Genomic DNA, 16,634 nt, shown 5'->3' with positions numbered 1-16,634 from the left:
AGATCTCAGCTGATTTTTCAAAGACCCTAAAAGCTAGGAGATCTTGAAATAATATATACTAAGCTCTGAGAGAAAACAGATTCTGCATAGAATACTAAATTATATCAGATTTTAATATGAGATAATAACATCCATAATAAACCAAAGTTAAAAAAATCACAACCAGAAAGCTGGCATTATAAAACACACTCAATAAATATTTTATTAAGAAAACATAAAATATGCAAATAAATCATACAGAAACTAAAACTAAAACAATAGTTAAACAAAGTAGAATCTACTTCAACCTGATAACTAGAAATGAACCAAAATAACAGGAAACATAAATCATCTCTCAATAATAACACTAAATGTTACTGGACTCAACTCATCAACAGACATACACTGGCAGATTGAATTGGAAAAAAAAAGTACCCAACAATAGCCTGTCTCCGAGAGACTCACCTCTTAGCAAATATATACACAGACTAACTGTGAAAGGATGGGAAACACATATCATTCACATGGATCTTATGAACAAGGTGTATCTATTTTCATATCTGATATAATGGACTCTGAGCAAAAGTTCATCAGAACACATAAAAAAATTCCATTTTCATACTGCTTAGTAGAGTAATACAACAGAAAGAAATAATAGTGGTAAATATCTATGCTCCAAACTATGAAGCATCTAAGTAATCAAAGAGCTCCTTCTCAATATAGAGAATCAAACAGATCACAGCACAGTAATATTGGGAACTTTAAGATGTGTCTCTCATCACTAGAAAGATCATACCAACAAAAGTTAAATATAGAACTAAAATTACAATAAATAATTTAGACTTAACAGAAATGCACAGAATATTTTACTCATCAATGACTGAATACATTTTCTTCTTAGATGCACAGGGAACATTTTCCAAAATAGACCATATTTTAGTACATAAAGCAACATTTCACAAATACCAAAAATAGAGCTAATACCTTGAACTCTGTCAGACCATAATGGAATAAAACTAGAAATCAACAAGATGAAAATTAAAAAAAAAAAAAAAACTAACACTAGGAGACTAAATTCACTATTGAATAATGAACAGATAGATGAACAAATCAGAGTTTAAATTTAAAAAATTAAATGTAAATGAGAATAGTGATACAATATATAAAAACCTTTGGGACACTATGAAGGCAGTTCTAACAGAAATGTTTATAGCATTGAGCCCATACATTAAAAGAATAGAAAGTTACTGAGTGAAATAATCTAACATTATATCTTAAGGACCTAGAGAAAAACACTAAAATAAGCAAAATAAAGGAAAAAATAAAAATCAAAGATGAAATTGATAAAATCAAGATGTAAAAACTGAAAAAGAAATGAATCAAAAATTTTTTCAATGAACAAAATTGATAAAAATTAACCAAGCTATCAGAGAAAAATGAAAAGTACCAAAACCTATGGAGAAAATGGAAATATCAGCACAGATACTACTGAAAAAGAGCATAAATAGAAGATATTTTTCAAATCTATACTCCAATAAGCTAGAAAATCTAAAAGACAACAGTAAATTCCAGGAGACATGAGCTACCCAAATTTAACCAGAAGTATATAGAAAAATGAGAATAAAAAAGTCATCAAGACTCTACCAACAAAGAAAAGCCTAGCACCAGATGGATGCTCAGCCAATTTCTACCAAACCTTTAAAGAAGAACCAATACCAATGCTCCTCAAATTATTTCATGAAATTGAAAAAGAGGGAATTTTCAAATTCATTAAATGAAGCCTATCTCACACTGATACTAAGTCCAGACAAAGATACATCAAGAAAAGAAAAATTCAGACTAATATCCTTGATGAACATAGATGCAAAAATCCTCAATAAAATACTGCTAAATCTCATACAAAAATAGATTTTAAAAAATAGTGCACATGACCAACTGGGTTTCATCCCAGGAATGCAACACTGATTCAACAAATGGAAATCAATAAATGTAATTCATCACACAAATAGATACAGAGATGAGAACACTTGATTATCAAAATAGATGCAGCATCTATTTTTTACATAATTCCCCATCCATTCATGCTTTAAACACTAGAAAAAAATAGGAATGAAGGAATCATACCTCAACATTGTAAAAGCTATACATGACACACCCAAGGACAACATAATTATGAAGGGAAAACAACTACAGAATTTCTTCTAAAAACTGCAATGAGACAGGGATGCCCACTTTCACTACTTCTATTAGTACTCAATGCAACTCTTAGCAAATACAAAATGTAGAGATAATACTCTGCAATCTATTGGATCATAAATGAATAAAACACCAGAAGACCAAATTCACGACTGAATGATAAATAGAGAGCTGAACAAATCAGGTCCTTTAATCTCTTGCCAGAGCAATTTGGCAAAGGAATGTAATTAAAGGGATATGAATAGGAAAGGAAGGGCTAAAACGAGCACTGTTTGAAGAAAACGTGATTCTATATTAAGATGATCCCCTCAAAAAAATACTCACTAGAAAGCTTCAAGAACACAAATGAATTCATCAAATTTCAGGATACAACAGTAACATACATAAATCAACTTTGTGTCTATACTCCAATAAAATATGAGCTAAACGAGAAATTAGGAAAATTATCCTATTCAAAATAGCATTAAAAAACACTTGGGAAAAAATCTAACAAAAAAGGTAAAAGACCTCTACAATGAAAATTACAGAACACTCGAGAAATAAATTGAGGAAGGTCCTAGGAATGGAAAGACTTCCGATGTTCTTGGATAGGCAGAATTAATATTGTCAAAATTACCATACTACCAAAAGTGCTATAAAATTTCAATGCAACTCCCTTCTGGAGCCCAAAGATGTTCTTCACAGAAACAGAAAAAGCAATAATGAAATTTACTTAGATAAACAAGAGACCCAGAATACCCAAAACAATACCTAGCAAGAAAAATGAAGCAGGAGGTATCACAATATCAGACTTCAAATTACACTATAGAGCTATAAAGACAAAACCAGTATGGTATTGGCAACAAAACAGGTAAGACCATCAATGAAACAGAAGACAGAGACAAACCCACATAAATACAATTACCTCATACTAGACAAAGACATAAATATCATATACTGGTGCAAAGATAGCCTCTTCTACAAATGGTGCTGAGAAAATTTGAAATCCATATGTAGTAGAATTCAATTGAACCCTAATCTTCCCACCATGCACAAAAACTCAACTCAAAGTGGATCAATTACTTAGGCATTAGACCAGAATCCCTGCACCGGATAGAAGAATACGTAGGCCCCAAACTCCAACATATCAGCTCAGGAACTGACTTATTAATAAAATCTCTAAAGCACAAGAAATTGTTGGTGGGCCTGACCTTGGATCTACATGGAGGAATGCTCATCTTTCTCATTGTGCAGCAGGGATGTCCTAACATACAACACTATGTTTTGGAACAGAGTGTTGTCAGAACACTGGCAAGCACCATTTACCTGCTCCTTTGACAAGAAATTACTCCCAGTTGGTACAAAGCAGTTGCTAGACTCTTGGTGGCAGGACTCCCATAATATTGTATGTTGTGTATCCCCTCTGGCCAATCATGACTGTTATATGTAAATTGGAACATAGCCACTATGAAAGCTAGTTTTGTTTCATAATATAGCAGAAACAATTATCTGAAACTGTCTTTGGAGGGGTTTCTGAATGCCCTCAAGCTCCCAAGAGTAGATGCTGAAATGGCAGGCCCCTCAACACAAAGTAAAATCAATTTTCAATAAATGGTGCTCCATCAAACTAAGAAGCTTCTTCACGGCAAAGACAAAAACCTAGAACATGAAAAGTGAGCCAACACAATAGGAAAAAATACCTTTGCCACCTGCACCTCAGAAAACGCATTAACTTCCAGGATAGATAAAGTAATAATAATAATAATAATAATAATAATAATAATAATAACAAAAAAACCCAGCTTAAAACTAATAATAACACCATCACCCACCTCCACCCATTTAATAAATGAGCAAAGATATTCAACAGGCACTTCACAGAAGAAATACAGATGGTCAACAAATGTATGAAAAAAAACATCTACAGAAATTAGAGAAAAGCAGTAAACAGATCAGGGACAGAAAACTTACAAAGACATTCCAGTGTAGGAGACAGCAAATATGCTCATCTCTTACTTCCAGCTACTTTTTCTATCTTATGTGTGGTACAAACAAAACTTTACTTCCCCTAGGGACAAAAGTGTTGAAAGATGACAACCTTCAGAGTTTATACACTCTTATCCATACCACATGGTAATAGGGAAATACAGAAAGAAGCACTAGGGAGGTAGCAACAAGTTGTTATGTAGTAATAGCTGATATGATAAAATATTTAAATAGGCTATGAACTCACTCATGCTTTCAGAATGAGCCGAACATTTTCTCTCCATATAGAAGAGGAGAGCAGGATGGTCCATTTAGTACTGTGTTATACAATATGATGTAAATATTCTCAATCTTCCTCATAAGTGGAAGATGTTTATAGACTCCACACATCTTCAGCATGCAATCTATATGCCCTCATGTCCTATACCGATGTAAAAATGTACTAAAAGTGGAAGACAACAGATTTAAATATAGCCCACTCACAGAGGATGTGCCTCAATTTCATGATATTATGGGTTCAATCACTGGCACCACAAAAGCACTGAGATCTATTTTTTTTCCAAATATATTTTTTCCCTTTCCTATTTAATTGTTACCTGAATGATTCATGGACATTTATACATATTCATAATTCTTTTTCTCATTTGTAGTTTTTTTTTTTTTTTTTGTACTGGGGATTGAACTTGGGGATATTCAACAACTGAGCCACATCCCATCCCTGCTTTGTATTTTATTGAGAGAAAAGGTCTCACTGTGTTGATTAATACCTAGCCATTGCTGAGGCTGGCTTTGAACTCACAATTCTCCTATCTCAGCCTCCCAAGCTGCTGGGATTATAGGTTTGTACCACTGAACCCAGAGATTTCTAGCATTATTGAAGCAACTTATTTTTCATACATCAATATTTTGACCTACCAATAAAGAAAAGTCCACAACTAGATAAATTCTCTGGCAATTCCTACCAAACCCTTAAAGAAGTACTAACACCAATACTCCTCAAATTATTCCATGAAATAGAAAAGGATGAAACACTTCCAAACTCATTCTATGTAGGAAGAATAATCCTGGTACCAAAACCAGACAGAGATACCTCAAAGAAATAAAACTTTGGACAAATATCCCCTATGAACATACATGCATCAACTCTTAATGAAATATTGAAAAAAACTACATACAAAACATATGAAAAACATAGTGCACCATGATCAAGTGGGGTTCATCCCAGGGACACAAGGTTGGTTCAACCTATGGAAATCAAAACAGGATTCATTAATAGACTTAAAAAAAACATAACATAATTATCTCAATAGTTAAAGAAAGAGCACTTGGCAGAATAGAGCATGCATTCATGTTTAAAATGGTAGAAAAAATAGGGATAATATGAATGTAACTGAACATTTTAAAAGCTCTATACCAAAAAACCCAAGACTAACATGATTCCAAATGGAAAAAAAAATGAAACATTCTTTCTAAAAACTAGAAAAAGACAAGGTTGCCCTCTTTCACCACTTCTATTCAACATATGAATTTTGAAATTCTAACCAGAGCAGTTTGGAAAAAGAGATTAAAGGGATATGAATATGAAAAGAAGAGCTCAAAATATCCCTATTTTCTGAAAACAATATTTTATATGTAGAAGACACAAAACTACACCACAAAATTTTTAAAACTTATAACAACACTCAGCATAGTAGCAGGATATAGAATTAACACTCATAAATCAATTATGATCCTGTACACAAATTATGCATCAGCTGATGAATCACAATGGATTCAAAACAATTTAAAAAATCAAATGATCAGGAAACAATCTAAGAAGTGAAAGACCTCTATTATGAAAATTGCCAAACACTAAAGAAAGAAATTGAAGAAGACCGTAGAAGATGGAATATTTCAAATATTCATGGATTGGCAGAATTAATGTTACCAAAATTGACATACTACCAAAATGCTATAGTTTTAATGCAACTCCTATTAAAATGTCAATGATATTTCACAAAGAAATAGAAAAAGCAGTCATAAAATTCACTTGGAAAAACAAGAAGCCCAGAATATTCAAAACAATCCTTAGTGAAAAAAAGTGAAGGAGACAGCAGACATCACAAGATCCGCTCTCAAATTATACTATAGTGCTACAAAAATGGCATGAGATTGGCACTAAAACAGGCAAAATGTCCAATGGAACAGAAAAGACATCACAAAGACAAAAATCACATACATACTGTCTTGTTAATCTAGACAAAGGCACCAACAACATACATTGAAAGAAAAGACAGCCTCTTAAACAAATGGTACTAAGAAAACTGGAAATATGCATGTGGCAGAATCAAATTGAACCACTATCCCTATCCCTGCACAAAACTCAACTCAAAGTACATCAAGGAACTAGGCATTAAACCAGACATCCTGTACCCACTAGAAGAAAATATAGGCCCGACTTTCCATCATTTTGGCTTAGGAACTGACTTCCTCAACAAGACTTCTAAATTGCAACAAATAAAATCAAGAATCAATAAATGGGAAGGTAACAAAGTAAAAAGCTTTCTCACAGGAAAGAAAATTATCAAGAACATGAACAGAGAACCTACAAAATGGGAGAAAATCTTTACCACCTGCACCTCAGAACATTAGTCTTCTGGATATATAAATAATTCAAAACAAACCAGCACAGGAGGCTGAAAGAGGAGGATCCAGAGTTCAAATCCAGTTTCAGCAATGGTGAGGCACTGAGCAACTCTATGTCTAAATAAATGCAAAACAGAGCTGTGTATGGGGCTCAGTGTTAGAGAACTAGCCTTGCAGGTGTAAGACCCTGGGTTTGATCTTCAGCACTACATAAAAATAAATAAATAAATAATAATCAAGTAAATTGTGTCCATCTACAACAAAAATTAAAAAAAAAAAAATAAAATAAAACATAGGGCTGGGGATGTGGCTCAGTGGTTGAATGCCCCTGAGTTGAATCTCCACTACTTGCCCCCATGGAAAAAACAATCAAAAAACTTAACACACACACACACAACCCAATATAGTTAATATTCTCTTCTAGTGGTCATAGGATGTTAATAAATGTGCAAAGGATCTGAAACTGGTTGTTCACAGAACAAGAAATGCAATTGGTGAGCAAATATATTTTTAAAATGCTCAATATCCAACCAGCAGTGTATGAGGGTACACTTTTCCTGCATCCTCACCAGCATTTGTTGTTGTTTGTCTTCATCATGGCTGCCATTCTTACTGAAGTGAGATAGTATCATAGGGTAGTTTTAATTTGCCTTTCTCTGATTGCTAGAGATGGTGAGCATTTTTTTTCATATATTTGTTGATTGATTGTATATCCTCTTCTGAGAAGTGTCTGTTCAGGTCCTTGGCACATTTGTTGATTGGATTATTTGTGTGTGTGTCTGTGTGTATGTGTGTGTGTGTTTAGCCTTTTGAGTTCTTTGTATACCCTAGAGATTAGAGCTCTATCTGATGTGTGAGGGGTAAAAATTTGTTCCCAGGATGTAGGCTCCCTATTCACCTCACATATTATTTCTATTGCTGAGAAAAAAACTTTTTAGTTTGAGTTCATCCCATTTGCTAATTCTTGGTTTTAACTCTTGTGCTATAGGAATCTTATTAAGGAAGTTGGGGCCTAGCTCCACATGAGGAAGATTAGGGCCTACTTTTTCTTCCATTAGATGCAGAGTCTCTGGTTTAATACCTAGACCCTTGATCCATTTTGAGTTAACTTTTGTGCATGGTGAGAGATAGGGATTCAATTTCATTTTTTTTGCATATGGATTTCCAGTTTTCCCAACACCATTTGTTGAGGATGCTATATTTTCTCCAGTGCATGGTTTTAGTACCTTTGTCTAATATAAGGCAGTTGTAGTTTTGTTGGTTAGTCTCTGTGTCCTCTATCCTGTACCATTGGTCCACCAGTCTGTTTTGGTGCCAGTACCATGCTGTTTTTGTTACTATTGATCTGTAGTATAGTTTAAGATCTGGTATAGTGATACCATCTGTTTCACTCTTCCTGCTTAGAATTTCTTTTGCTATTCTGGGTCTCTTATATTTCTAGATGAATTTCATAATTGCTTTTTCTATTTCTGTGAGGAATGTCATTGGGATTTTGATCAGAATTGCACTGCTGGTGAGATTGTAAATTGGTGCAGCCAATTTGGAAAGCAGTATGGAGATTCCTTGGAAAACTGGGAATGTAACCACCATTTGACCCAGCTATTCCTCTTCTAGGACTATACCCAAAAGACCTAAAAACAGCATACTACAGGGACTCAGCCACATCAATGTTTATAGTAGCACAATTCACAATAACTAGACTGTAGAGCCAATCTAGATGCTCTTCAATGGATTAATGGATAAAAATATGTGGCATATATACACAATGGAATATTACTCAGCACTAAAAAATAATAAAATCATTGCATTTGCAGGGAAAAGGATGGCATTAGAGCAGATTATGCTAAGTTAATTTAGACAGTCCCCAAAAAACAAATGCCAAATGTCTTCTCTGATATAAGGGGGGTGACACAAAATGGGGAAGAGAGGAAAAGCATGGGAAGAAGATTACCTATACACAGGGAAGAGGGGTGGGAGGGAAAGGGAGGGAGAAAAGGAATTGCATGGATGGTGGAAGGAGAGCCTCATTGTTATACAAACTACATGTATGAAGATGTGAGAAAAAATGGAATAGTGCTACCTTAGATTAAGAAGAGAGAAGTGATGGGAGGGGAGAGGAGAGGTTGGAAAGATAGGAAGGATAGTAGAATGGAATAGATATTATTATTATTGGTGTATATATGTGAATGCATGATCAATGTGAATCTACAACATGTATACTCAGAAAAATGAGATATTGTATCTCATGTGGTTCAAATGTATGATATGTCAAGGTCATTGTACTGTCATGTGTAACTAACTTAAACAAATAAAAATAAAAAATGAATTGTAGTGCAAAAAAGTACATGTAAAATGGCATAAATTGACATAAAAATACTTTATATTCAGAGGTAAAATTGTGCTTTATATGTGTAATAAGGATTGTAGTGCATTCCACTGTTGTCGTGCACTTAAAAAATTATAAAATCAACAAAAAGTAGAGAAAAACACAAAAATGCTAAATTTCTCTAGAAATTAGAAAATGCAAATTAAAACTACATTGATATTCCATTCTTGGTCCAGTCAAAATAAGAATTATCAAGAATACAAGTAAATGGTGGAGAGAATGTGAGAAAAAAGTTACACTCATACTTTGCTAGTGAGACTGCAAATTGGTGCAAGTACTGTGGAAAACAGTATGGAGATTCCCCTGAAAATTTGGAATGGAATCACCATTCAACCAGTTATCACCCCAGTTGAATCTTGATTTTATTTGTTGCAATTTAGAAGTCTTGTTGAGGAAATCAGTTCCTAAGTTAACATGATGTAGAGTTGGGCATATATATATATATATATATATATATATATATATATATATATATATCTCCAAGGGACTTTAAATCAATATACTACAGTGACACAGCCACATCAATGTCTACAGCAGCCCAATTCTAAGGAAACAACCTAGGTGAGCTTCAACAGATGAAAGGTTAAAGAAAATGGGGTACATATACACAATGGAGTATTTCTTATCCATAAAGAAGAATGAAATTTATGGCACTTGCTGGTAAATGGATGGAACTTGAGACTATTATACTTAGTGAAATAAGCCAATACCAAAAAAAAAAAAAAAAAAGAAAAAAAAAAACAAAGGCCAAAAGTTCTCTCTGATCCTAAATAGAATCAGATGTAGCCCATGTATGTAAAAAATACACTCTATTTTCATACATATCTAAAAAAATAAAATAAAACCTGGTGCTGAAAAAAAATTAAAAAATAAGAACAGCAATAAAAAGCTTTAACCTAACACACACATTTAATAATGGAAAGACATGACTAAAATTCAGTGGTCTAGATACACTAAAGCAAGACTAGAAATAAATGAAGAAACTCTTACAGAATTATGCGAGTTTGAGATCTTCATTTATGCAGGTTCTCAGCCTACGTATCTCCCATATATTTGCAGACACCATATTATTGACAAGTATGGAGGAACCACCACAGAAAATGCATTTCAGATACTCTACTGCCTATATCACTATTTCACTAACATGGCTCCACTCTCACAACACTGAAAAGAAAGTTGTTACTTAACAGTGCAAGCTAACACCACTCAGGAGTCACAGATAAGACATAGGAAACTACAATAGAGACACCATTTCTTAAATAATTCAACATCACACACTTAACCAATAGCATAAGACACATCATCCAGGGAAAATAGTTTCATAAGCAGACACTCAAATAAATGTGGGAAAGATATATATCCCTGAAGATGTACAAATTTCAATATAGAAATATAAGAAAGATAAAAAGCAAAGTAGCATGACTCTTTTATAGTTAATTACCCTAGAAACTATTTCCAAAGATAATGCAATATACAAAAATGCCAGAATAATATTCAAAAAAATGTTAAAATAGTGAATCATTTCAAAGATGAAGCAAAGAAAAACTGAGTAGATTAAGGAAAACAATGAAGGGCATGAAAGAACAATTAAATACAGATTCTGAAAAAGAATCAATTAGAAATCTTGAAAATAAATACCTCAATACCTCAAATAAATATATCTAGTTGAAGTTAGACCCATAGACTAGATCAAGTGAAAGAAAAAAATACCAGAGCTTGAAGTTGATGATGAAATATCACATTCAGACAATATCAACAACAATCAAAATGATTGTAAACAAATTACAAAACCACTAGACACAATTCATAGACTTATTTTATGAATCACTGGTACACATAATGGAGAAGAGGTACAGGCTATAGGCAATGAAAGCTTTCTCAGTGAATAAAAGAAACTATTTCTTATATCTTGTGAAAGTTATGGACATCCAGGTATAAGAATTTAGAAAACCAAATGGACATGGCCCGAAAAGAACTTCTCCAGATCATAGTCTATAAAATTACCAAAGGTACACTGAAATCTATAATAAGGGCCAAAGCAATTATAAACACATCAGAAAAATATTAGATTTCTGAGTAGAAATTTTAAGGCCCAGGAAATGGTATATTTCAAACCCCAAATAAAAATGTTAAAAAAGAAACAAAGACAATAATTGTAAAATGGATGGAAGGGGTGGTCATCATGTTAAGGTGAAAAAATCAGAAACAAAACCCCAATTATCACATTCTCTCCCTAACATGTGGAATCTGGGAAGAAAATAAGAATGACTAGAAAATGACGGAGGGGACATTAAGGAAGAGGGAAGGTAACTGGGGATGAAAAATGTAGTAGAGGGGAAAATGGAAGTAAGGAGAGTGGTCAGGATTCAAGTATTGTATATGTGTGTATAGAAATATCACTGTGAAATTCAATAATGTAGGCACTCAATAGGAGCTGATATTAACAGTTGATAAGAACACCTGGTTTTATAACAAGTCCAATCTGCTATCATGTGACCATATATGAAACAGAATGTATAATATAAAAATATTCTACTTCTGCAAAGACATAAAATTTTAGGGTCAAAATTAATGTAAAATTTCTTCACACAATATCATTTACATGTATTGAAGAATTAGATTCCTGTTTCTATATTTGAAAAAAAAGTAATAAAATTGGTATTTTAACACTCATATGAAAACACTGACCAAATATAATTCAATACTTAATAATGTTTTAGATCTAGTATCAGAACTTTTTCATATGCTCTCCTAATCTGTATGCCCTATAAACATTTTGTTAACTTGAAAATTATTTGTACAATGTTTGTTTTTTACTGTTTTGTGAGATGGTATTTCATGATGATGGTCAGGGTGATCTTAAATACCGGGGCTCAAGCAATTGTCCTGCCTCAGTCTCTTAAGTATCTGGGGTAAATGCATGTGTCACTGCACCCATAGCTTGAAGTTAAAGAAGAAAAAAAGATGAAATGATCATTAATTGAGAACAGGTCAGGTAAATATATTAACTAGTGTAGCTTGAACTCAGAAAATGTCCTGTCTCTGTAAAAAATAGTTTTTGTTCTTGCACAACTTCTTTCTCTTAGGCTTAAGGCCTTTTAAAAAATAAGGGTTGTATCACTTTAGTTCACCAGGTTGTTATGGAGATTTACTAAGATAATATTGAAACATGTTAAGCAAAATAGTAAATTAATGGCATACTTAACTACTTACAATCTCAGCTAGAACTAATGTGTATTTTTCATAGGTTCTAATATTCAAAAGTTAAAATTATTTTAAAAAATGCTTGAGTCCTAATTTTCATGATCAATTCGGCTCTTCTTTGTGCTTTATAACTCAGAGCAAATCAACAATTAATTTATAACTCTATTTATAAATATCTCCTTAAATTAGAGAATATAATCATCCCCTTCTGTGAGACTAATCAATAATAACAAAGGTAAGAAATTAACAAATGCCAAAAACTTCACTACTACGATTTCTTCTCTACCTAGTTGAACAGAATCAGCAGATAAGTGTAGCTACATTTCCACATTAATCTCCAACTGACTTGGAACACAAAATTTTCTTTAACACAATGGATACTGAGGAGTCATGATGGGGCTTAGCTCTCTTAGATTCAATGAATCTGCTTAATCTATTCCTTTTGAGGCAGACCTTAATAAATGCTGAAAACTTTAGGCAGCGATTCCAACAGCTTGGAAATTTTCCATTATTTGGGAAAACTACTAGAAGTGCCAATCTAAATTGGCACTCACCATGGAAAATAGTGATGTGGAACCCCCTGCAGTCAAAGGAAATCTATTTCAAGGGATGGAAGGATTTGAGGCACAGATCTGTTAGCTAAGATGACAGAACACTCTGATCTCTTCCAGAGATTACTTGAAGTTTTACTTGAACCTTTCTAATAGATTTGAATGATTTTAATTTTATGACTGAAAGACAAAGTCCTAAAATGATAATGCACCAGAAAGGGCAAGGCTAATATGGGGATTCCACATAAGGTTCCTAAAAGGGGGACAGGGTCAGAGTGCTTAGTATTTGTTGGCCAAAGCTAGAGGCCAAGCTGTCAAAGCAGAGTGCTTCTGCTTGGAAACAACTGTTGAATAAAAAGCATAAGTGCATGAGAACTAAAAAGAGTGTTGAGTCTAAGTGTGGGTTACCATTTAGTCTCAGGGATTGGATCAGTCAGGATATTTTGAAATAAAAGCTCTTCACTACCAGACTGCAGGGCCAGGTCTGGCAGAAACACCACAGCAACAGAACTGACAGAGACAAAGGAACAATTTAAAAATCTATTCATTCCTCTCCATCTGACTACAGAATTATCTTCCTTACACTTCAAGGATATCATTAGGTCCTTGATAAATTAAAGGGGGATGGTAGAATAGCTAACTTCAGCTAAACAAGGAATTTCAAGACCCAAATAGCAAATTATAAAACCATAGGTGTGATACTATCTGTACCTGTGAGGAGGGGTTATGCTTGAAATGAACTGGATAATGCTGGAAACCCTAAGGATAAAGGTTTGCAAAGTCCTAAGATATTAGCTAGTGGTATATCTCAGTGGTAGGAAAATTTCCCAGCATGCATGAGAAGAAAAAGAAAGGAGAGGGGAAGAGAGAGGAGAGAACAAACCTTGAAGGTGACTCATGCACACATCACTACTTATTTTTTTTTAAAAAAATAACGAATCCATTTTAATTATGTATATATGACGGTAGAGTGCAATTTGATTCATTGGACACAACTGCAACAACTTTCATTTCTGATTTTACAGGATGTACCATTGCATCATATATGCAGTCATACCTGTACCAAGGTAATAATGTCTATCTCACTCCACCATCTTTCTTGCCTCCATTACCCCTTCATCTTTCTCTTTGCCCAATCAAAGTATCATCACTGCTTCTTGGCTAGACTTTGAAGGGTTTCTGACTAATGAACTGTCCTAACTCACTACGGTTACATACATAGTAATGCTATGAAATATCACCTCATATATAAGATGCAACAAGTGTAACTATTGTGGATATACATCTAATGTTGATTAGTATTATAATGTAAATACTTACGCAGTATTTCCACTAGCAATGGCGTAAGACAAGGCAATCTCTCCACAATTATCTGAAGCAGACACATTAACACCACATTGAAGAAGCAGCTCAGCTATGTGTGTTGATTTATGTTCCACAGCCAACATGAGGGCTGTTCTAAAATAAGAGAGATAACTCCAAATTTAGGTATTTTAATAAGTTTAATTAAAAAGCCATTGTAATACATTTTACCAATTTGACATCTAGCTCTACATACACTAACAGACATATACATCTTGGAAGATCAAATCTTTATCTTTATAAATCATTTGTAAGTCTAAAAGGAAAACAAACACATAAAAAAATAAATCACGTGTCCCAAAAGGGGAGAGTTACAAACTTAAAATCCTTCAATGAACATTAATTATGATGAGGTCATTCATCTGGAGTTGGCAAAGATTTCAATGAATAAAGCTCCATTTCTTTCTTAGGGTGATGTAATATATTGTAACTCACAGTCAGCCAAAGGTCAAGGAGTAAAAAAGGTATTTGCAGGAATAACATAATAACAGTAGCACTGGTGATAATAATAATAATTGTTGCTTCAGTCATTCACTCTGAGAAGCATTTGCCAGGCATTGAAATCAATGCTACATGTATAATCTTGCAACCAGATTTCAAGCATATCTTACACTCTTTTTCATTATAAATGTTCAAAATTTGTTAAGACTAATTAGACATCAGGAAAAATCTGAAATCAATATTCTACAAATTAAGCAATTTAAAGCAAATAGTTATATATAGGAAAAAATAATTTTCAATGTCTATCTATACTCAACACAGCATTTCCAAAAGAAAACTATACCAGGAGAAGATGAAATATTACAGAAAATTTTAAAAGTTCAATACTGAATAAAAGCACAAACTAAAAGTCTATATTTTACAAAACTAACATGAAAACTCTAGCTAACACAAGATTATGTGATCAACAAAATCAAATAGTAATCATCAGCCAATAATTATAAGGGCATGTGAATCATACTACATACTCTTATTTGTGTTGCTCAGTTTGAATAATTGCTTTTCTCCTTAATTTTAGTTTATGTTCATAAATTTCACTCTATTCCAATGATTGTCATTCCCATTAATTTAATATTTTTAACTTGAGTGATTTTACTATAATATTAACCTTTTTCCAAAAAATATAAAGTACTATACCTTCCCTTATCATCAACTGCATGTATGTTTGCTTTATTCTTAATAAAAAATTCTACCATCATCTGTCTGTTTTTCTTTATGGTGAATAAAAGTGGTGTTTGGCCACTCTGAAAAACAACAAATATAGTTTATTCACAAAATTACTATTTTTCAACTGAAGTTAACCTTACTAAATACTGTATGAACATAAGCATATAATAATAATGTAAATTAAGAGTAGCCACTCTCTTCTCTTCCCATTCTGCTTCCATAAGTGCTGCTCTTTCATTTTGAGATGCCTCTCCTCTGCCTACAATGGCCACATGAACTCCAGCATTTCTAAAACTGCTTCATACATTTACTGTTTCCATGGATCTTTGCTGCTGTCAAGCATTCATCATGGCATCTTGGAGTTATGTAACATGCACCCTCCTCAACCAAGAGCATCTTTAGGACATAAACTGTATTTTATATCCCAATAGCCCCATTCCCTAATACATATTAGTAAAGGATATAAGTATTATATTTCATTAACAAGCCAAATTCTCAACTCACTAGTAGGATGTATAAATCATATTCTGAAGAACGTCTAGTTTTCCAGAAATACCAAGCTGCATAGAAAAGATTCCTTGTTTTACTGTTAGAGAAAATTTACACAACTGTGCATTGTATGTCCAGTAGTACAGAAGTAGCTTTTCCATTGCTTAACACCTACTTGACACTGATTTTTCATTGGAGATATTCACATGTGAACAATTGAAGTTACAGGAATATATTTCTGAGAGCTTTCCAGCAACATGGAAGTTTTCTCCATGTTATACAAGTCCACTTGATTCTTTTTTATTTATGAAATCAGAATCCCAGATTCCCATGTAAGGAATTTCTGCTTAAAATTGATAGAGTCTGAGTAAACTATGTTGCTTTTTCATAATTATCTTTCATGTCAGAAAGTTAAATACAAAAATATATTATTTTTATGCAATTGGAGAAAATTTTTTCCAACTAATCCACTGAGAGGGGATTAACAAAGAGAAATAACCAACTCAAAAAAAAAAAAAAAATCAACACAGACCTAGGATTATGGCTCAGTGGTAGAGCACTCACCTAGCACATGTGAGGCCCTGGGTTTGATCCTCAGCAGCACATAAAATAAAATCAATGTATTGTGTACAATAAGAATTAAAATATAAATATTTTTTAAAACTCCAAACAAACAAACAAAAAAACCACCCAGTCAATAACTGAGCAAA

At 33.2% G+C, this 16,634-nt stretch overlaps 1 protein-coding gene across 1 annotated transcript in view; it reads right to left on the bottom strand.

Moving 5' to 3' along the window:
• LOC139704466 (ankyrin repeat domain-containing protein 62-like) overlaps positions 1 to 15,512 on the bottom strand; it is a gene marked incomplete at its 5' end in the record, with an annotated part of 67,701 nt that extends 52,189 nt beyond the window's left edge. The window contains 3 exons of the mRNA XM_071607292.1: positions 13,315 to 13,416; positions 14,227 to 14,364; positions 15,406 to 15,512. Of these exons, the coding sequence (XP_071463393.1) occupies positions 13,315 to 13,416; positions 14,227 to 14,364; positions 15,406 to 15,512 (347 nt within the window). The remainder of the gene's footprint in view (positions 1 to 13,314; positions 13,417 to 14,226; positions 14,365 to 15,405) is intronic.
• Positions 15,513 to 16,634: the final 1,122 nt, after the last annotated feature.

Source organism: Marmota flaviventris, unplaced genomic scaffold (genome assembly GCF_047511675.1).
Source record: "Marmota flaviventris isolate mMarFla1 unplaced genomic scaffold, mMarFla1.hap1 Scaffold_66, whole genome shotgun sequence".
NCBI lineage: Eukaryota > Metazoa > Chordata > Mammalia > Rodentia > Sciuridae > Marmota > Marmota flaviventris.
This window is presented reverse-complemented; position numbering and strand designations above follow the sequence as displayed.